This window comes from Aspergillus costaricaensis, assembly GCF_003184835.1.
Source record: "Aspergillus costaricaensis CBS 115574 unplaced genomic scaffold BO79scaffold_38, whole genome shotgun sequence".
Taxonomy (NCBI): domain Eukaryota; kingdom Fungi; phylum Ascomycota; class Eurotiomycetes; order Eurotiales; family Aspergillaceae; genus Aspergillus; species Aspergillus costaricensis.
Window position 1 is genome coordinate 290,581 of NW_020291838.1, and position 21,107 is coordinate 311,687.

The 21,107-nt window shown below is 51.0% G+C and overlaps 7 protein-coding genes across 7 annotated transcripts; 3 read left to right on the forward strand and 4 right to left on the reverse strand.

Annotated features, from left to right (window-relative positions):
* Positions 1 to 1,328: 1,328 nt before the first annotated feature.
* BO79DRAFT_180727 (glycoside hydrolase family 18 protein) lies at positions 1,329 to 3,315 on the forward strand. The gene is made up of 7 exons (XM_025680101.1): positions 1,329 to 1,626; positions 1,719 to 1,819; positions 1,899 to 2,152; positions 2,212 to 2,241; positions 2,311 to 2,360; positions 2,414 to 2,474; positions 2,548 to 3,315. The coding sequence occupies exons 1-7, from the start codon at positions 1,438 to 1,440 to the stop codon at positions 3,204 to 3,206; spliced, it is 1,344 nt and encodes a 447-aa protein (XP_025535544.1). The 5' UTR covers positions 1,329 to 1,437; the 3' UTR covers positions 3,207 to 3,315.
* On the reverse strand, positions 3,250 to 4,363 carry BO79DRAFT_211260 (ubiquitin-ribosomal 40S subunit protein eS31 fusion protein). Its single transcript, XM_025682990.1, has 4 exons — positions 4,327 to 4,363; positions 3,954 to 4,059; positions 3,612 to 3,892; positions 3,250 to 3,541 (listed from the first exon to the last, which is right to left on the reverse strand). Exons 2-4 carry the CDS (start codon positions 4,045 to 4,047, stop codon positions 3,452 to 3,454), a joined length of 465 nt encoding a protein of 154 aa, XP_025535545.1. The 5' UTR covers positions 4,048 to 4,059; positions 4,327 to 4,363; the 3' UTR covers positions 3,250 to 3,451.
* A 1,048-nt stretch (positions 4,364 to 5,411) lies between these two features.
* ace2 (putative C2H2 transcription factor (Swi5)) lies at positions 5,412 to 8,251 on the forward strand. Its single transcript, XM_025689374.1, has 3 exons — positions 5,412 to 5,575; positions 5,655 to 6,394; positions 6,452 to 8,251. The coding sequence occupies exons 2-3, from the start codon at positions 5,740 to 5,742 to the stop codon at positions 8,101 to 8,103; spliced, it is 2,307 nt and encodes a 768-aa protein (XP_025535546.1). The 5' UTR covers positions 5,412 to 5,575; positions 5,655 to 5,739; the 3' UTR covers positions 8,104 to 8,251.
* A 949-nt stretch (positions 8,252 to 9,200) lies between these two features.
* Positions 9,201 to 11,108, reverse strand: BO79DRAFT_180736 (T2 family ribonuclease). The gene is made up of 6 exons (XM_025680102.1): positions 10,690 to 11,108; positions 10,301 to 10,595; positions 10,053 to 10,245; positions 9,760 to 10,002; positions 9,589 to 9,686; positions 9,201 to 9,504 (listed from the first exon to the last, which is right to left on the reverse strand). Exons 1-6 carry the CDS (start codon positions 11,013 to 11,015, stop codon positions 9,364 to 9,366), a joined length of 1,296 nt encoding a protein of 431 aa, XP_025535547.1. The 5' UTR covers positions 11,016 to 11,108; the 3' UTR covers positions 9,201 to 9,363.
* Positions 11,109 to 11,373: 265 nt separating this feature from the next.
* Positions 11,374 to 12,855, reverse strand: BO79DRAFT_180740 (RMD1 family protein). Its single transcript, XM_025680103.1, has 2 exons — positions 12,435 to 12,855; positions 11,374 to 12,376 (listed from the first exon to the last, which is right to left on the reverse strand). The coding sequence occupies exons 1-2, from the start codon at positions 12,771 to 12,773 to the stop codon at positions 11,408 to 11,410; spliced, it is 1,308 nt and encodes a 435-aa protein (XP_025535548.1). The 5' UTR covers positions 12,774 to 12,855; the 3' UTR covers positions 11,374 to 11,407.
* A 1,140-nt stretch (positions 12,856 to 13,995) lies between these two features.
* BO79DRAFT_211264 (CLH domain-containing protein) lies at positions 13,996 to 17,456 on the forward strand. Its single transcript, XM_025682991.1, has 2 exons — positions 13,996 to 16,900; positions 16,962 to 17,456. The coding sequence occupies exons 1-2, from the start codon at positions 14,047 to 14,049 to the stop codon at positions 17,255 to 17,257; spliced, it is 3,150 nt and encodes a 1,049-aa protein (XP_025535549.1). The 5' UTR covers positions 13,996 to 14,046; the 3' UTR covers positions 17,258 to 17,456.
* Positions 17,457 to 17,759: 303 nt separating this feature from the next.
* BO79DRAFT_274697 (uncharacterized protein) lies at positions 17,760 to 18,840 on the reverse strand (the record flags this gene model as incomplete). The annotated part of the gene is made up of 4 exons (XM_025687621.1): positions 17,760 to 18,469; positions 18,521 to 18,607; positions 18,672 to 18,728; positions 18,777 to 18,840. The coding sequence occupies 4 exons, from the start codon at positions 18,838 to 18,840 to the stop codon at positions 17,901 to 17,903; spliced, it is 777 nt and encodes a 258-aa protein (XP_025535550.1). The 3' UTR covers positions 17,760 to 17,900.
* Between the last annotated feature and the right edge of the window lie 2,267 nt (positions 18,841 to 21,107).

Here is a 21,107-nt window from a genome sequence, read left to right on the forward strand (position 1 = left end):
TTTCCTGGTCTGGCTTAGGGCTTTCAGTCACTGGCGAGGCGGGGATCCCGTCGGACTTGCTGCCGCTCACTGATCATCTTTCCCGGATGGACCCTCTTGTTTTACGATCAAGGTGATGACTACGTATCCTGGTCCTAACTAATTTAGTTACCTATCTATCTAGTGACTGGGAGTTGATGTCCCTTTCGGTCGTCGATGGGTCCCCAAACCTAGGCCACGAGGTTGCAGGATTAGTGTCATCTGTCACGTTCGGCCAGGATCCATGGTACAACCGGGAATGCTCATTCCTTAGTTTCGTTTCCGCTATTCCTCTCATTCGACCGTGCCTCGACAATGCTTTCTACTCGTTACAGAACTAATAGCTACTACTACTATGGTTGCATCTACCCCTGTCTCCCCGTGCCTCGATCTTGACGAGGATGAGATCGGTAACAGTGATGGTCTTTACAGTCCAGAACAAGCGAGATGCATCATGCGCACGCTCCCACCTCGCATCCTAATTACTTGGTCTGATCGGAACAAGTCATTCAATGCTCCCTTACGTGGCCTATACTTTTAACGCTTCATCACAGAGCACTGGACCATAGAGTTCTTGCTACTTCGATGTTACCCACGGTCATGCCGGACGTCGGGAAGTTGTAACCTCAGCTCCCATGATATCTCCGGAGACGTGAACTACCCCGAGATACATCATGCGCTTGGAAATTTCCCTTAGGAATGTCATCTGAACTGAGATGCACCAGGGACGATCTATGCAAGTCTGGGGATTGGATTGTCGAACCAGGGTCCCTCCCCGATTGCCGATCTCCTTGTTCTCGTGACAGATACTCAGGCACAGATCACTTGAGGAGTTTTAAGCGTCCCCGCCCTGTTCTACCCGGTCTAGTCTCATCTAACCTCCTCGAGAGGTGAACTATCAAGGAAGCACACGATATAGTGTCGTAGCCATGGAGCCCTATACTGCCAGGAAGACTATCTTTTACAATTCAGAGCATGGCATGGTCAGACAAGAAATGACCGACGCCACCGACGGCACATCTTGTGTTTCAAGAGGACTTCACAAGCCGAACATGACAGTGTTCTATTCACTGAATAGAGATATAAATTCGGATTCTTCCATTAGACTCCTGGAGTAGTAGTAGTAGATGCCCATCAGCTTCCTGAAATCCCAGTCAGCCACATTTTGATGATCACATAAGCGCAGACCACCTGTCTCCTGCAGCCACAGTTGCACCGCCGCGATTGACTCTGAGCCAATCAGAAGTCTGAACTGCTGTTATTTATATAGTACTACTTAGTACTTACCATACAGGAGAGGTGACCTAAGGCAGGTACAATCATCCCTGCTGCATCGTTCATTCCTTCCGACTGACTCTTCCCGGGTTCTGCTTACCAGCCTCTTGCATTGCTGGTAAGTGCTTTTGATTCTTGCCGACCATGGCTTTCTCGCGATTGATCCACTGTCTCGTACTTTTCATCGTTGTTCTTATCCTGTCTGCTCGGTACTTTTGGAATGACGCAGCTGTGCTTCCGCTCCAGCCCAATCCTGCACCTACTACCGACACGAACGCTACCATCCCAGCCATGTCTTCTGGTCTGAAGTCCGTGGCCTACTTCGTCAATTGGGTGAGCATGCACTCGATCTTGGCTGTCGTATCCCAACTCGACACGGGAGGCAGTTCCACTCGTATAATAGTAATTCTAATGCCAATGCCTAGGCGATTTATGGCCGCAACTACAATCCTCAGGACATTCCGGCCGACAAGCTGACTCATGTCCTATACGCATTTGCTAACGTTCGCCCGGACACTGGTGAAGTGTAAGCTCTCCACTTCTCTGCAGCACATGGCTGATCACCCCCTTGCCACCGGATCAGCCGCACTGACTTCTCGCCACAGTTATCTGTCCGACACCTGGTCAGACATTGAGAAGCACTACCCCACAGACTCCTGGAATGACGTCGGTACCAATGTCTATGGCTGTGTTAAGCAGTTGTTTTTGCTCAAGCAGCAAAATAGGAAGTTGAAGGTCTTGCTCTCCATTGGCGGTTGGACCTACTCTCCCAATTTCGCTCAAGCCGCTAGCACTGATGCTGGCCGCACTAAGTTTGCTGAGACTGCAACTAAATTGGTCACTGATCTTGGATTCGATGGTATGTGACTGGTTTGTGACAATGCGTGAGACATGATTCGCTAATGCTGGTGATTACAGGCATCGATATCGATTGGGAGTACCCCAAAGGTTAGTTTCTCGGATTGTTGGGGAGATGAGTAACCAGTTCGGTGTGGATACTAAGACGACTACCTACAGATGATACAGAAGCGCAAAATATGGTCCTTCTGCTTCAGAAGTGCCGTGAGGTGAGCTTTCTCCTCGATCGTAATGCGCGCACGCATGCACTAACTTTGTCTAGACTCTGGATGCAACTGCTGGTGCGAACAGGAAGTTCCTTCTCACTATCGCTTGTCCAGCTGGTAAGTGGATTATATTATTTGTTTTACTCGGGACGAGACCAAGTCAGACCCAGTGAATGCTGATCTCATGTAGGTCCTGCTAATTACACCAAGCTCAAGCTGTCTCAGATGACGCCATACCTGGACTTCTACAACTTGATGGCCTACGACTATGCCGGAAGTTGGGACACTGTTGCCGGTCATCAAGCCAACTTGTATCCCTCGGCTGACAAGCCAGGGTCGACGCCATTCTCGACCAATGAGGCAGTGAACTACTACATCCAGAAGGGTGGGGTCCCCTCGTCCAAGATAATCCTGGGAATGCCGCTGTATGGGCGTGCCTTTACCAACACTGATGGACCCGGGACCGCATTCTCGGGGGTCGGACAGGGAAGCTGGGAGCAAGGTGTTTGGGACTACAAAGCATTGCCCAGAACGGGAGCCACTGAATATGCTGATGCAAATCTGGGTGCATCCTGGAGTTATGATCCCACGGCACGCACCATGGTTTCCTACGACACTGTGGCCGTGGGCGAGATGAAGTTGGACTATATCACCAAGCTTCAGCTCGGCGGTGGCATGTGGTGGGAAACCAGCGGTGACAAAGGAGGAAAGACCGCCAACAAAGCTGACGGCAGTCTGATTGGAACCTTCGTGGAAGGGATTGGAGGCGTGTCAGCCCTCGACCAGTCGCAGAACGTGCTCTCCTACCCTGAGAGCAAGTACGACAACCTGAGGAACGCATTTCAGTAGAGCGATTGATACTCTCATCTATCTTTCAGTTTAGTTGAGCAGGCTTTTCTCATTTACATATGGTTTATCTACGTATTAGGTAGTCTAAATTGAGAGCGGTTTCGAATTTTTTTCATTTCTCATTGCTCGGGCACTATGGGACGATCAAAGCGCACACGTCCCGACCTCATCCACCACACATTCACGACCGACATTGCTAGGCGCTACCGGAAAGAAGACATGGCGAAACGATCGACTTAGTCCATTTATTTGGACTCGTCGAAGACGTAGGTGAGGTGGCACTTTCCGCAGTACTGGCGGTTGTGCATAGCGGCCATGAAGATACCAGCACCGCACTAGGAGAGTTAAAGTTAGTAAGATGCGCCAACAGCAAGATTCAGCCATACGGCGGAATATTAGACATACCTCGGGGGAGGGGCACTCGCGGCGAAGACGCTCGATCTTGCCATCACCGTCGACCTTGTAGTACTTGAGGACGGCAAGCTTGGTCTTCTTGTGCTTGTGCTTGATCTTCTTGGGGGTGGTGTAGACCTTCTTCTTGCGCTTCTTACCACCACCACGCAGGCGGAGCACCAGGTGGAGGGTGGACTCCTTCTGGATGTTGTAGTCCGAAAGAGTACGGCCGTCCTCGAGCTGCTTACCAGCGAAGATCAGACGCTGCTGGTCCGGGGGGATACCCTCCTTGTCTGAACAACATCATTAGAATATGTTCCAACTGGATTATGTAGGTCGTGTGTGTATGCTTACCCTGGATCTTGGACTTGACATTGTCAATGGTGTCCGAGGACTCCACCTCGAGGGTGATAGTCTTACCCGTGAGGGTCTTGACGAAGATCTGCATCTTGATGAAGGTCTGGTTTGAGGATAATTTGTTAGTTGGATATTCTACTGGTCTTTTTGAGCAAAGATAGGAGATGAACATCATCGGCGTTTCGCATCTCATCTTCGTTTCTTGATCACATATTTTCGCCCCAGGATTTTTGGTATCTTGCGCGCTAAATTGTGCACACGAGATATTTTTCTGGAATATGTGGAAGAAAATGAAGATGAGATGTCGCAGATAATATTGAATCCCTTTTTTCTTTGTCACATAGTAAAATGTATAGGGGCCTCAACTCACCTCGACAAGACTTGTCTTCCTAAACCTTCGACGATCGTGGTAGGAAAATATCCTCGGTGGTGGTGGGCTTCGTTAAAATCGGTTGTGCGGTCACGTGGTGCCCATATTACCGTGTCGGGCGTAGTGCGGGTGGACCACTCGGATAATCAGCCCTCCGGGTCCTCGGTCATGTGATGGTCTGCGGCTGAGGTCACGGGATGTTGATGTTGCTGACTGATGACTTTGACAACGGTTTCTTGGATACGTCAGTTTTTTGGTGCCTGTATCGCCAGGCAGAGACACGGCACGGAAAAGCCAGGCAGAAAGTACGACTACTAATACTAAAACCAACTAGACTTGGTGCAAAATCCAGCCTCTCAGAGCATCGACGTCAATCTCGTCATCGTCATCATTTTGCCCGCCCATCCCTCCGCTCAGTTGCTAATTATTGATTGAATAACATGCGGACAGGAGTCAATTATTAAATGGGCTATTGCAGAGGAAGGGTGAAATAATGTTTCAAACCCTCACAGGCCACAGGTCGCCTCCTCCCGTCATTTATAAGAGGCAAAATGTGGGATTAGATCGATAATGGAGATAGGGTGGTTGTCTGGACCGCTGGTAGAAGCCAGGCGAGAAGCAACCTCCTTGCAGGTTGCAACTAAACCTGCCGGATCGTAAGCTTTAATTGTGTTCGGACCACTGGTTGCTGCGGCGGGCTGCTAATGCTCCGTGCTGGAACCAGGGCGCGATCCACTGCGCAGGCCAAATCGCCGGGCTCCATGCCAAGGGGCGCTGGTTTCCCTGACGCCTCAGCCGACCCTGTTGCTAGGCCAACCACGCCATTGTTGATCTGAACCGTGGGCGATAGATCGGGATAGCTTCATCATCTCCATCCACCTTTCCCTGGTTCCCACCTCTAAATACCTTAAAAGACTTCCTTGGTTCTTACCCTCCCCATCTTCCCACTACCAATTCGCGTTGCAGGGAAGCTTCTTATAAGGGCTTCGATTGCATCTTCAGTTTTGCGACTTGTCCAGCGCATTTTAGATAGCTGTCGCAAGAAATCTTCCTTTGCATAGATCTAGTGCAGAGGCTGCGTTAATTCCTTAACTGCTGCGCTTGCTTTCGTTCTTTCTTCTGCGTCTTCTTTAACCTTTTTTTTCTTCCTAGCGTGAGTGTTCTAATTGAGGAGATCACCGACTGACACCACTGCAGGGCGGTTCATTACCATCTTGTCGGCCCAGCCGTGTGGCTAGTATTGCGTGAGGTTGGTAACTCTCGGCGCTGGATGTGAATCCTTTGCACAGTAACATGTTGCAGAAAGCTTACGCATTTAAATCCTCCAGATCCGACCAAACACCAAGGTCTGTCAATCCGTCGGTCAAGCACCTTGCGATAAGCGCTCGAAGAAAGAGTCCCTTTTCGCCCATCATGCTGTCCACGGCGCACAGCAACCTCCATGAGCGACATCGACAACACAGGCGGCAGATCTCGACGCCGTCCGCTCTTGATGCCGTGAAAGCCCCCAGTCTTCCGGCGCAAGCGATGCATCGTTATCATGCCCATCGTCGGGGACAGAGTTTTGACAACAGAGCTTTGCGTGTCCAGCGATCGCAATCCATGCAAGATGGTACAACTCATACTACTAACACAACAGTACCGCAGCCGCATCATCCCAATATGCTTGGGGACAGCCAACACCAACGATACCTGTGTGTAGCGCAGCCGTCGTTTCCCCAGCAATCAGCTCCCATGCCCGTCATCACCGACTGCTTCACCCCAGAAGAGGTGCAAAACCTTCAAAGTCACAATGGCCAGGATAGTCAACCAAGTATGGCCTACCTGAATGCGCCCTTCGGGAAGGACGTTCCGCACATGAACATGCACTTCGATTTGATGCAGCAACAACAGATGCACAGCGCTAAGGTTCCGTGCGGATCTGGAACGGAAGGTCAATTTTTCGAGACGGGACTTTGGGACTTTTACCAGCCAACTTTTCCCGGTCAAGCTGATGTAAGGAAGTTATCGGTGCAGTCGGAAGCTACTCCGTCTCAGCACCCGCATACGCCTGAGCACGGCAATACACGTACGTTTATGACTCCTCAGGTCTCTGCTAAGCGCAAGATACTAATGTATTGTGCAGAGTATGCGCCGATTACACCAGCAACAACACCATTCAAGCAAACCGTGGGCCTAGCTCAGTACAGTGGGGACATCCAGTCAGGATCCACCAAAGACCAGGGTAGCGCGATGCCCGGATCAGCCCAGTCGTCGTACATGCAGCGAGCAAAGTCTCTCCAAGGCGTGGCTGGAACTACTTTCACGCAGCAGAAGTTTGATGTGTCCTCCCCCCCGAACACAGCATCATTTGAAGTGGATAACTTTGATACCTTTAACTATGAGCAGGGTTCTAGCTTTGAGGTTCCTAAGTCGGAAAGTCTTTCACAAAGCCAGTATGCCTCGTCGTCAGCATCGTCATCCTTCATGTCATCTCCTGAGCTTGCGGCTATGCCTTGCCCCGAGGACGATGCAAAGACACCAAAAATACCTATTTATCCTGCCACTCCCAACCGTCCGCACCACAGGAAGACGCCCAGTGCAACACCTAGCTCAGCGGCCAAGCCGAAGCTTTCTCCACGCGTCGCATCCATTGATAACTTGAATCTCGACGCTCGCGTACAAGCTTCAATCAAAGAAACGGGTGTCACCATTGACGAGATTGCGTCGTACATTCACGGGCCTGACCCGGAGGACGGAAAATGGGTGTGCCTGCACCCCGGTTGTGAGCGCCGCTTTGGAAGAAAGGAGAATATCAAGTCACATGTGCAGACCCACCTGGGCGACCGCCAGTACAAGTGCGACCATTGCAACAAGTGCTTTGTTCGGGGTCATGACCTTAAGCGTCATGCCAAGATTCATACCGGCGACAAACCCTATGAGTGCCTATGTGGTAATGTGTTTGCGAGACACGACGCCTTGACTCGACACCGGCAGCGTGGTATGTGCATTGGCGGCTACAAGGGTATTGTGCGCAAGACAACGAAACGGGGTCGTCCGAAGAAGCACCGACCAGAGATGGATGAGAGGCAAGACAAAGCATCGAGAACGCGCCAGAGGATCGCAGAGAAGTCATCTTTCGACTCTTCCACATCCGAGTCCTCACGCAACACGCCTCCTTCCGAAGTCTTCGAGAATATGAGTCTCCACGGCTCTAGCCCAGCGGAAGAGATGCCGGTGTTCAACAACCCCAACTACTCGTTGCCACCAGAGGTTTTCACGTTCACGCCTCCCGCATCTCCCGGATACAGTGTGGGAATCAAGCCGTCGCCTTCTCGGGACGAGAGATCGATTACCCCCAGCTCAGAAGACGAAATGCTTCCTTCCTCCCCATCAAAGCGGCCTCTCGAGAGCCTCGTCACGGACTCCAGCTTGCCCTACATGTCTGACCCGGAGACATGCCCATACACAGATGCTTCCGGTGCTGCCAGCCACTCTCTGTCGTCGCCTCATGCCGCTCCCACCCTGTCTGAATCATCCAACGGATCTGATCTCGACATCTTCATCAGCCAAGATTCGACCTCTAGTTTCGGAAAGCCCGAATTCGGAGACCTGGCTGATTCTGACATGGCGCCATTCCCTGACTATGTGAACACGACGTCCTTTGAAGGTGGTCTAGAACTGTTCCCCAACAAGCCCTTCTCCTCGGGCCCCGTCATGGCCGACGACTTCTTCTTCCAATTTCAAGTGGACGAACAAGCCTCGGATGTTATGACCAAAGAATTCTTCATGGATTAAAGAGCAACGACCATAACGGAACAAGAACCTGAATAACGACCGACAAGAAAGATGACACGGAAAACGAAAAACATCAAACGACCGGCGAACTTTGACGATGCAACGACTCAGGCTTACCAGCCGAATGTGCAAGACTTTTAACGATTTAGGACCGCAAATGATTTTGAACCCATGCATATAAGACGCGAAATGATTTTTATGCCTTTTCTTCCCTTTTTACACTACGACACGAGAACCATGTACAATTTCCCTCCCTCATTTCACTTCTACGACCAACCTCATTTCAACGACCAATTTTATCCACTGCAAGCTGATGAACTGTGACAACAACAAGAACAACGTTTCCAAAAAGAAATATTGTTTTCGGGCATATGAACTTTCTGCTTTTTCTCCTTGGCGCTTACTGCATTTGATTCTTTTGTTATCTCGCGCAACGACACCATGTACGACCACCAACCAACAACCATTCTGAACCCCCGGGATTTATCTGCAATATCTTGGGAGTTTTTTTTTGTTTACAAGATAAAATGACTTTTCTATGTTTTCTGGCCAGTCAAATTATGGAGTTTTTACAGGTCGTCCGTTCTTTTCTTTATTTTATTTGAATCTTTACGTGTTGATTGATCTTGATGAATGTTTGTAACGTCTTTTCTTTGTCTCCTTGATGAACCCTTTTATGATGTTATGCTATGCTATTGAATTCGATTTTGTTGCTTTTTTATTTATTTCCTTGTGTCATTTGGATTTGCCTTTAACTGCTGATGAATTGTGTGATATGTGAACCGAAAGGGACGAACGGGTTGATCTGTAAAAACTTCTATTTTCTTCATCTTTTATGCTACTATTGCATCTTTGTTCTATTGGCTGGCATTGCAAAACAAAGGTCATTTTTGATACTCTCCTTTGGTTTGGTTGCTGACGAAAATTTACTTAATCGCCTACTTACCCCTGCTATCATCAACTTTGTCTTGGTGGTTTTCGCATGGCGCTTTCCCTCCTCGCCTGTACTTTAGCTTTATGATAGAACTGACTGACTCCCCATGAATGTCAATGATGCTTGAATGGATTGCTCTGTCTTTTTTTGTATAGTTCTATAGGTTTGTTTCATTCAGAATATAGGTAGTACTAGTTAACAGTGTGTATGGTTTGTATAGTATGCCAGAAATGCAAAATAACGTATGGAGACATGTATGATTCTATGTGCGTTCGAATGTTGTATATGGCAAAAAGACCGAGAAGAGAAAGTTAAAGGAAGTGGGATTATGCTTCTCTCCATGTGATGGAGAGCTCGAGAGGATGGTCGTCTTGCGTCGCAAAGACTTTGCTCTTCGTTGGCCCTTTGGGCGCTTTGTCAGCGAAGAAGGTCGTGTTGTCGTTGTAGGCGAGCATGCCGTCTTCGACCTGGAAGGGGTTAAACAAAGTCTACATCAGGTGTTTTGGTGGGGGTGCACGTGTATTTTGGAAGGGATGGGCCGGGATGCTTACAGTAAATTGAGTCGGGGACCTGATGAACCCGCCGCAGGTGAAGACATCATGCGAGAACCCGCAGTCCCCCTTGCTGGATTTCAGGGTGACAGTGTCATCTGCGGAGTCAAGAAGAGTCGTTAGTTAGTGACTGCCCACCTGATGGGGGGAAGCATCGCGGAGATTACATACCAGACGCCTTATTGGCCGTGAAAGTCGCACAGGTTCCCGAGGTGAACCACGCGCCGTGGCTGATGATGCAGCCTCGCTTCTGGCCGTTCGTTGAGATCATCAGATTTCCTTTTCCTGAAAAGGGAGCGCTCGGTGCGGTCGGCTCAGCAGGTCCGCGGGATGTCTTGGTGGGCTCGTGACCGTTTCGGGGAGTCTTGGGAATGTAGTGGATGCCGCTGCGGGGGCAGTTGGATGTTTGGCCATCTATTGTAGTTGTTAGTTTAAGCAACTTGTGGGGTGGCTGGCTTGCTGACCTGGATCAGATGGGACGAATTTGCCCGTCTGCAGTGGCCCGGCAATGTTGAAGTAGTACCAGACTTCGTTGATAGCCTGGTGTCGGCATCGGACTGTCACCTCGGCACCGTGGGCCTTGGAGAGAGCATTGACAATCTCATCGCGAGTGTAGGTTTGGGTGTAGGATGGGGTAATGCCGGCTTTGGCGAGGGTCTGAAGAGATAAATGTTTAGTTCCCTTTCTCTTCAACTAGTGCAGGGAGACAGACCTCGTAGGTGGGCAGGGTTCGGAAGACTTCGACTGTCCGGTCGAAATAGTCCACGACCTCTTGCTGTGGGTAGTAGTCGGTGTAGCAGTGTGTCTCTAGCGTGCTGACACAAGTGCCGTGCTTGTTCCACTCATGTTCCCAGAGATTTGCATCATCGCCCCTGAAGTCTTTCCAGAAGTCGCTCATGTAGTCCAGTAGATCTCCACGGCCAGAGTCGACTAGAATCAGCGAAATGTTGCTGTAACGTCTCCCGGAGTCGCAGTACTGATCGAAGCCGCCGTTGCAATGGTCGGGCCTATAAAGTGGGGAACGCATGTCAGTACCGGGTTGCAATAACATAGATTACATGACTGGTATGGGTTGGTGAAGACAGATCAGAGTTAACCTACCAAAGTCCATGAATAGTCCAGGAATCTGCTGGGCCAATGGCCGGATCAGCATCCCAGAACTGCGTCTGGAGCATCTGTCCGCCGGGGTAGTTGAAGCAGCAGGTATCCTGGCCATGGTACTGAGCCTTGCAGCTCACTTCGGAGGAAGGACATTGCCGGAAAGTGGCTTCAGACGAACTATAGTCTGAAACCGACAGCGACGAGACACCTAGAGTTCCCGTTATAGCTTTCAAGACCTGTTGAGGTCCTGGGAGACTCTGAAGCAGTCGGTCCCTCATGGAGATGGCGGTGGACCCGACCGCACTAGTGCTACCGGTATCAAGCATGGGGTTCTGAGGGTTGTTGTTGCTGCTCAGCAAGGAAATAGAGCAGACAATACAAAATAGAGATGAAGATGAAACTCTCAACGAAGCATCAATTGGCAAAGCAGTGGAAGACAAAGGGGGAAGAGAGGAAAGAGGCGAATGATTGAGTCCCAACAGCAGCAGCACGTGCATCCATCCCATGACTTGGTCTCCGTACCTGAGTCAGCGGCTTGTGATGTGACTGGTCCGATAAGCACCCTATCGTCGATCTCCCCGGATTGACTTGAAGCTTCTCTTATCGTGACCTAATAATGCATGCATATCGGAAATTGGACAACGCCTGGGGTATCATATTCGAAGAACTCCATGAGATGAGTATGTACATGAGTAGAGATGGTGGTTACATTCGAGAATTAGCGTCCAGTAATCTGCTCCTTCTTCGCCTCTTGTTCGTGGACGCGCTCTTTCCACAGCCGAAGGACCTCAAATCCTACCTCGACAGCAATGAGTAAGATGATAATCCACTCGAGGCGGAGTCCATGTGTTTCGCTCAGCCTTTCACGAAGCACGCTTGCGATTTCCTGTGCATAATCCATCTTCTCGTTCAAGAGCTTGATACGGATCCCCACATCGAGCGCTCGTCCTACCTGTTCATAGTACCCTTCTAATCCCAGCTCATGCCGACTGTCCCAGAAGATATCTGGCAGGGAGTCTGTGAGCTCCGAGTACAAGTTCAGCTGCGCACGTACACTGAGCAGCTGACCCGTTTTGCGAAGTATGAAGTCCCGAGTGAAGGGGAGACGTGAGCCCTTGGATAGGAGCGTGGGAATAGGTCGAGTAGACTCAAAGTAATTGGCCAGGAGAGATTCCAATACAGCCAATTTTGTACTGCGAGCCAGCCCTGACGAGAATGCCACCTTTGTAAGGACCGTATCTACAGACTGCCGAGCGGGTAAGTGGGAACTAGGCCCGTCATTACCCGGCTTGGTCCCCAGGATGATGGTGTCGCCCTTAATGCTGCTATTCTCTCGTTGAGAATCTTCAACATATTCAAGGTCCTCTGTTTCCAAGTCATCAAGGTGGGCCCCCTCAGCTGCAGGTAACAATGTCCTGGTTGCCAAAAAGGAAGTAAATCCTTCAGGTAGTGCCCATGCGACCACGGTTCCCGAGGGAAAGACAAACACATCCCCCACTTCGCTCGGTGACAGATCTAAGGTGTTCGGATTGCTCTGGCGGCGGATTGAGTCTAGGGGAACCTCAATGTGGACAACTTGTGGATACAGACCCGTCTCGTAGGGGTCCGGCTCGTAGCCTCGCTCCTGTAGGATGTCTCTGACTTTGCGAATATTGAATTGTTCAGCTACGGCATATGCTGTTACGGTCTTCTCATCAATAGATTAGCAATTATCCAAGGACGGTCGTGGCTCTTGACATTGGCACCTTGGGCTGATAGAGCCCCTGCTCCCTGAGCTGGGCTTTGGATAACATTCCATCCTTCGACCGTTGTGCCTCCACTGCAACTCTCCGGAGTGACGTCGATGCGGCCGGCGACCTATTGCTTCTTCTCCTTTGTTTCTGGGATTCTAGAACCGCCTCGTCGGTCGTGTCGCCATTTTTCATTTGCTTCTGATAGAGATATGCATTGGATGAGAAGAAGTCTTTTCGCCGGGGATAGCTCAATGGAGGGGTAGCGTGAAGATATTGGCTTCGGGGCTGCCTGAGAAACTTGACAGCCGAAGGCCGTGACGAAAGAGTGCAGAGACGTGGTCTTGCGAACATGATAGCAAACCAAGGGGAAAGAAACTCAGCCAAGCGCCAATTTCAGCCGTAGGATATTACCAAGAGAAAGCGATGCCATAACGAGGCACGTCCAGATCCGGAGAAAATCTTCTGAAGCTTTCTTTATTCGATGAGTTGTGCAGCAGAAAAGAAAGCCGGGATGGGGTATGGATGAGTCAGCAGGGCCCTAGCTGGATGCGGTGACGACCCTCAATGAAGCTCGCCCGACCGCCGGCAGTAACTGTTGGTTATCTACCCCAGCTCTGTCTAGCTGTGCTTCTGCTCGGCCGATGGGTGCCATGAAGCTGCCCATTGTCTGCACCAATATTCCTCACCTTTGATACTAGCTTCCTGCTCTCGCCATGGATGCGCCTGGCGCGACGCAGGCAAACGAGAGTGTCCCTCAGGACCGCCGGGACTCCGATCCCAATAACGTGGGCGACAATACATACCCGGACAGCGGGCGGTCCGACCGGGTCAATGACGAGGAAGACAGCCACAATGGGACCCAGAGTGAAGGCGATGATATCGACAAAGAACACGACGAGGACGGAACAGAGGAGGAGACTGATGAAGAAGAGGACGAGGAGCCCCGGCTCAAGTATGCATACTTGACCAAACACCTGGGGGCGGTGTATCGCAATGGAGATGCAACAAGCTCCTTTCTCGCGGCTGGGGACAAGATGGTATGGTATCCAGGCATTTCCTAGAAGGCGCATGATGCTGAGATAGTGTCTAGGTAATTGGAACGCATAATGGAAACATTGTAAGTAGCACTGTTACCGCATCGAATGATTGGAGAACTGACGCCGACCAGCATGTACTATCCGTTCCTCAAATGCGCTCTCTTCGCGTCTACCATGCGCACTCCGCCAGTATTACCTCGATCTCAATATCTCCGTTCCCTCCTCCGTTGCCCAGTCTCAGACAAGAGTACTTCAGCAGAGTCCCCGAAGACCAGGAATATTTGGCGCGGCCGTCGTCCGGCACAGCTAGCCTCCGCGGCCGGCATCGACCAGCTCACCAGCAAAGCCTACCTGCCACGCCATCCAATTCGATATACATTGCCACATCTTCTATGGACGGAAATGTCTGTGTCGCATCATTAGTTGACTCCAAAGACGTTCTCTTGCGGAATTTTGGCCGGCCCGTGCAGGCTGTCGCGCTCTCACCAGAGTACAAAAGTGACAGGGCGTTTCTGTCCGGAGGACGTGCAGGCGACCTGATACTTACAGTGGGCGGAAGAGTTGGTGCTAGCACGAATTCCACAACAATGGGAGGTGCTGCGGCTACGGCTTCGAGTTGGCTCGGATCTCTGGGGCTGGGAGCCAACACCGGCAAGGACACTATCCTTCACAGTGGGGAGGGCGCCATCAGTACGATCAAGTGGTCTTTGTCGGGGAAGTACGTCGTCTGGGTTAACGAAGAGGGCATCAAAATTATGCGATCGAACTTGTACCTCGATTCTTCCGATTCTGAGCTTGCCTGGAAGCGGATCAGCCACATTGACCGGCCCAACCTTCCAGGCTGGGAGGAAATGGCGGGAGTCTGGAAGGCTCGTGCTGAGTGGGTGGACGAAAAATCATTGAACATCGACACCGGTTCAAACAGTCAAGGAGGATCGTCTACAGCTCAGTCGACTGTTGTCAGAGAGAAGGTGGAAAAGTTGGTAGTTGGCTGGGGAGGCACGGTCTGGGTCATTGACGTATATCCGGATAGACCCAGCAAGAACAACAGGGACCTGAAGATCGGATCTGTTGAGGTTTCTACAATCTTGCGGACCGACTGCGTTATATCTGGCATCTCGCTATATACCCCTAGTCTACTGGCCGTCCTTGCGTACATTGAGGCGGAAGAAGACGTCTCGGAAGAGCGGACCAAGCTAGGAGGTCGCCGTCCGGGAACGCGCCGCCGGCCAACGGGCTTGGAGCCTGAACTGCGGATCATCGACATCGAAACGAAGGAGGAGCTTAGTGCTGATACCCTTTCAACCAGTCGCTATGAGACCCTCACTTCCTCAGACTATCATATGTGCGTCCTGCCTCCTTGGAAATCCAGCGCTCCTGTTTCGCAACGTGGCGCCTTAGAAGCTCTGGGGAACGGTCTCTGGGATGCAACGCTCTACCCGGCACGTCTATTCAACTCTGCCGCTAGCATTCGCAGTACAACGAGCAGTGACAAGGGATCCAGCCGGGCGCCGAGCACTTTTGCCTCTCGAAGGTTTTCTTATGAGGAACCCCTTTCCAAAGAAATCCAGGACATTGCAGGGAGCGTGGGCCCCAAAATCTTCGTCCACAGTCCATATGACTGCGTTGCTGCCCTGAAGAGAGACCTGTCTGATCGCCTAGCCTGGCTAGACGCGCACGAGAGATATGAAGAAGCATGGATGCTTCTCCAGGAGCATCCTGAGGCGGCGGGGTCGGCGACTGACATGAACGAGCAAATTCCGGAGACGCCGTCAAGATCGCAGAGCAGTAGCGTTGGTGAATCCTTCATTGACGATAGGTCTTCCATCACAACCACTGGCCGGAACATTGCTTCTACTCCTGCTGTCGAGCAGGAAAAGCGCCGCATTGGCGAGTTGTGGATCGAGCAACTTGTTGATGAGAACAAATGGGCGGAGGCCGCCGAAGTTTGCGTGAAAGCAATTGATACCGCGAGCAGGTGGGAGCATTGGGCTTGGACCTTCATTAAGCACGATAAGCTGGACGAGATCTCGTCTGTCATGCCCGTCAACTTGCGCCCCAGTCTCCCCGCAAACATCTACGAGACCATCTTGGGGCACTATGTCGAGCACAACAGGTCAAGGTTCAGCGATCTTCTGGACTCCTGGCCTTTCGACCTCTTTGACGCCAATAATGTCGCAACAGGAATTGAGGAGCAACTGAGATATGACTCGGTAATCCCGGACACAGAGGACTGGCGAGTCCTGACAAGGTGTCTTGCCAAATTGTACCTCGCAGGAGGCCACTACGGCAAAGCACTGCACTGCTATATTCGCCTCCAAGACGCCGACACAGCGATGGCCCTGATCAAGGACCACCGACTGCTAGACACCCTCACCGACGATATTCCCGCATTCATTCTCATACGCGTGTCCAAGGAACAGCTGAAATCAGCACCTGTCGAGGAACTCGAAGAGCTCACCGCAGAGCCCATCCGGCTTCTAGTCAGCGAAGCATACACAGGCATAGTCCGGCCTGAGATCGTGGTCGATCAACTCCAAGCCGCAAACAAACTCCTATACCTCTACTTCTACATGCGGGCCCTCTGGCGCGGCGAATCACTGCCTCACGGCGCCGCAAAACCTCGCCGCGGTCATTTCGCTCACATCCGAGACGCAGCCAGCAAGCTCGCTGCCGACGAAGGCAAAGCACTAGTCGACAATTTCGCCGACTTAGCCGTAGAACTCTTCGCAGACTACAACCGGCCCCTGCTGATGGAATTCCTCCAAACCAGCACCTCCTACTCCTTCGACATGGCCGTCAGCATCTGCGAAGGACGCCACTTCACCCCGGAGCTAATCTATCTCCTCTCGAAAACGGGACAAACCAAACGCGCCCTCAACCTGATCCTCTCCGACCTCAAGGATGTCTCGCAAGCCATCCAATTCGCCAAGTCCCAAAATGAGCCCGACCTCTGGGAAGACCTCCTCGACTACTCCATGGACAAGCCGCGTTTCATCCACGGTCTCCTCGTCGAAGCCGGAACCTCCATCGACCCGATAAAACTCGTACGCAGGATCCCAAGCGGCCTAGAAATCGAAGGCCTCCGAGAAGGTCTCACACGGATGATCCGTGAACACGACCTCCAAGCCAGCATAAGCCAAGGAGCCGCCAAAGTGCTCCAAAGCGAAGTAGCAGTAGGCATGGACACTCTCCGACGCGGCCAACGCCGCGGCATCAAATTCAACATCGTCGAAGAAGAAAGATCCATTCCTGGCACTCCTACCACAACTGCCACCGCCACTGCCGCCGAAGCACCCGAAAAGGACACCACCACCGCCACCAACAAAGCACTCCAAAGCGACGCCGACACAGAAAAGACCTCTTTCACCGCAACATCCTCAACCACCGCGTCCCAAGCAGGTAGATGCGCAGGCTGTCATCGCCCGTTCCGCGCCAACGGTAAGAACCCCCCTCACCTCTTTAGTACTTCTAGAAAACTCGACTCATTTATGATCCACAGAAAAAGAAATCCTCGTCGGCTTCGCCTGCGGGCACATCTTCCACCTCTCGCACATCCACGCAACATCGGAGAATCCCTCATCCACAAGCACGCCATATACTCGCTCTGCGGTGCAAACTCCTCGACCGTTCTCGCCTGCGCCCGGACAGACGCTGGATGAAGTGTCGATGAGTGCATCGCGCACGGTCGGACCGAAAGTGACGACTGCGCGGTTGTTGAGGGATAGGATTGGGGATGGATGTAGGGTTTGTGCGTTGGCGAAGGAGTTGGAGGCGATTGGGGATTCAGAGTCGTAGGTTTATCCTGCTGTCTGTGAGTGTTGGTGTGTGGCTTTGTGGATGGGTGCTCTGGGGAGGGGGGTACTGTAGCTTTGCTTCGGGTGGTGGTGTAGAAGTGTCGGCTGCTTTGTGTGGCGACTTGAAGAAGAGGGGATCGGCTTTAGTATTTTAATTTGATGGTGAGGATGCTTTGAATCACTGGAAGGTATGAGTGCTGATGGGATTGCAGGTATTCATTTGTTGAAGGGAGCAGTTGAATGATGGCCCTGTCATTCTACCAGTGTGGGGCTGTAACCACGGACAGTTTCACTACATGTCACATAGTTCGCCTGGATGGGTGTATGTTTAGTCTTTAGGAGATACCCATGGTAGCAATTATCTACTGCGCAATTGAGACAAACATTAAGGCCCGTAAGGCTTTGAATTAGATCAAGCGGTATCTTGCCGCGATATTAGTTACAACACTCCGTTGAGAAATTCAAATGGCAACCTCTTGTGAGGCGCATCTCGACACAACGTTAGAGCAAATAAAATGAAAGAAAAACAGAGAAAGAAAGAAGCACGCTCCATCAGAAGATTGAGTTCAACACCACCAGATCTTCGTTCACAGCTCAGCTGGGAACGAATTTCAAAGAACTGCTGGTAAGCGAAAGAAACATCTTCAGATACGCACGAGACTGAAAGCCAAGGCAACTGCCAACGCAAAGGCGGACGACGCCATGCCCTCATAGTCATTGGCCTCGTTAGTGGTAGGGAACGAGGGGTGCGCATGAGTACGGGTGCCAGTCGATGCAGTGGTATCAGTGCTGACTGTGTGATTTCCATGCTGCTCTCCAGAACTGACTGAAGAAATGATAGAATCATTCTCATCACTGGGAGCACTATGAGTTCCGGATGAGGTAGGATGGGGCACAGTGGTTTCAGGCATAGTCTGAATTCCAGTCATGACGGATGAATGTCCAGTCGCCACAGACTTGGTAACTGACACAAAAGTGGTATCAGAGGTGACGTGAGACTGGCCGGTAGGGATCTCAGTTGAGCCTCCACCAGACAGTTCAGTAGTACGTTCCGAAGGAACCTCAGTGCCAACACTAATCATAGTAGGAGCAAAACCAGTCACGACAACAGTCGGAATCAGGGTAGGCGCGTTGACAACTGTTGGGAGGGATAGGGTTCCGATGGTGGGAGCCACCGGAGTCTCCGTCTCGCAGATAGTCACGGTCAAGATGTCTAGAGCTGATCAGGACTCAAGTTTCTTATCAGGAGGTCTTCCAAGCTTACCGTCGTTACGGGTTTTGCCAACTCCCTCGGGCTTGTTGGGCTTGGGCCGACGATTGTTGGACTTAGGGACGATGACCGCGTGGTGAGCTATATTATTGTCCAAGCCCGGTCAGTATATTGGACCCTCGGCGACTATCTGAATAGTACTTACGAGCGAAGGCAGCCTCAGTCATCTCGTAGTAAACACGCACAAGATCATCGACGATATCTAAGAGCGTTAGCAGCATGAAGAAGACAGTTGGAGTGTAGTACCTACTAGCACTGCAGCCGATACTGGCGAGGAGCCAGATGGCAAAAATGATCAGATAGTTCACGTTCATTTTGAACAAACGCTTTGAAGCAAAGATCTTCAAGTTGTAAGGAACAGGAAATAAACGAACAGTTGATGATGGTTAGGATTCTTGATGATGGAACCTTGATAGAAAGACTGGGGAGCGACGGAAGGAGGACGGGTGGAAGACTGGGGAGAGGGGTGGGAGAGAAGAAAGGAGGAGAAGAAGGAGAAGAAGAAGAAAAGGATTTGAGGAGAAAGATAAAAAGAATTCGAACGTGTTGTGTGTGTTGACAGGGTTGTGTCGCCGGGGCGAATGGTGTCGTTTTGGAAAGTGCGACGACGACATTACCAATACGGCAAGAGCAGTGTAGGCACCGACGACCAGCAGTTGAAGAGATGAGAAACGGTGCTATACGGGAGGGATAGAGGTGCGTATGGTGGTAGTTTCTGCACAGCAATTCACATAGGGCTCGATCACGCTGATAAGATGGTGGCGTTAATGGGGTCTGATATCCACGTGTTTTCACTGTTATGCACTACGCTAAGGGCTCGGAGTTGGACTTCCGAGTCTTTGTTCAGTTATAATGATAGAAGCTAATCCTTCTAGAATAACTTTATGGGATTTTAGGTGTCAAAAGAAGATCCATGCCAAACTGGCACTCTATGGATGCATACGGGGTAAGCCATCGGCAGCCGGAGACGAACTACGCCAGGTCCCACACTCAAATTCCTCCATACACATGAGAAGCAATGAGCCCACCATTACTGACCCCTATTAAGTAGTCTACCTATACGCAGGGGCCAATGATTATCGTCCTAAACTTTCTTGACCACAAGCTAGTTCAGCCAAGCTTGATCCCGATGAGCTCTAACATGGAGTTATCCCCGAATAAGCCACACCGCAAGCCATCAGACACCGGTGTCTCAGATCGACCAATCAGTCTCTGCCATCGAGAAACAGAAAACTGGAGCATGGGGGATCTCAGTGGCAAAATTTGCTCTTGATCTCGAGCCGTTCCCCCCCCCCTCCGAGCTCCCTTTAGGCATGTTTAAAGGCAACCTTAAAGCAAATCGATCCTGCAGTGACCCTCATACTAACGGCTACTAGATGGCAATCCCTGCACCGTGCAGAGATATGTTCGTATTGAGATCTGGAAACTTTTATACCAGTGGAGGATCTTGTACTACTCCGTCAAGGAATCCGACATGGATGATACCCGACCTCAACGGTCAGTTGACCATGCAATTTTAGTACCAGATATTATTCTGACATACACGTGCCAACCATACCCGCTATATATGATTGACAGTCCACACTGCAGCCTTCAGAACCATCAAAGTTCGTGTTCGCGCACCATGTGATGTTGATTTTAGGGTCCCCTATCCGCAGCATCGCCGGAAATTTACCTCTGCGGGTGTTGTTTCCCGTATGGAATACTGCGGTATGGTTGGTATGGAATGGACAAGTGTAATTCAGTAACGGTTTCTGGTGTCAAAACTAGCGAAAAATACAGCGACAGACAGAGACCCCACATCGGCACGACCCGCGTGGAGGCGCCAACCAGCAAAAAGCGACTGATGGCCAGCCGCTCCTTTCCAAGGAACGCTTTTGAGCTATGACGACATTGCAAGGTACCAGTCCGATCCCCGATCCGATGCGTTGAGAGCCATGATGTCATCTGCTTGTTCCCTTCCCCGATTGCCATTGTGACTCGCCCTAGGCTAGGCTCGGCTACGTGAGTCGGCCCGAGTCTAGACCTATCATCCACATTCATTCACGAACTACTGCGTGAGGATGCATCTTCTTTTGGCCTTGACTTACAATCACTACAAAGAAAGGGAGATGCTAACAACCGTGTCATGTAGGGAGGAAGCACTACACTTTTCCACCTCTTTCGATTTAATTCCAACAAATCAGTATGGCGCCATCTGTGTTCAAATCCCGTTGCAGAACACATATCCCGAACCTACCCCATAAACACAACCAAATTAGAAACTGCGGAGGCAAATAATAAAAAAGGTCAGAATATTAAGGAAAAGCTCAAACACCGACGGAGTCGGCCAAACGGAGAGCCTCTCTTACTTTTTCCCTTCCCTTTTTTCCCCACTTCCCACGAGATCGGCAGGCCCCCAAATGCAACTGAAACGATTGGTCGATGATCTCAGGACAAGGTTTCTGCAAAGGGAGAAATGGATCAGCCAGAACCACCAATCTATCTCCCATAGACGTCATTGCCCAACGGCGGCTAGATAAGCCTAAAACCATATCACAGTTACTTTTGTACAAAGTTGATGAGTTGTTACCGACCCCCC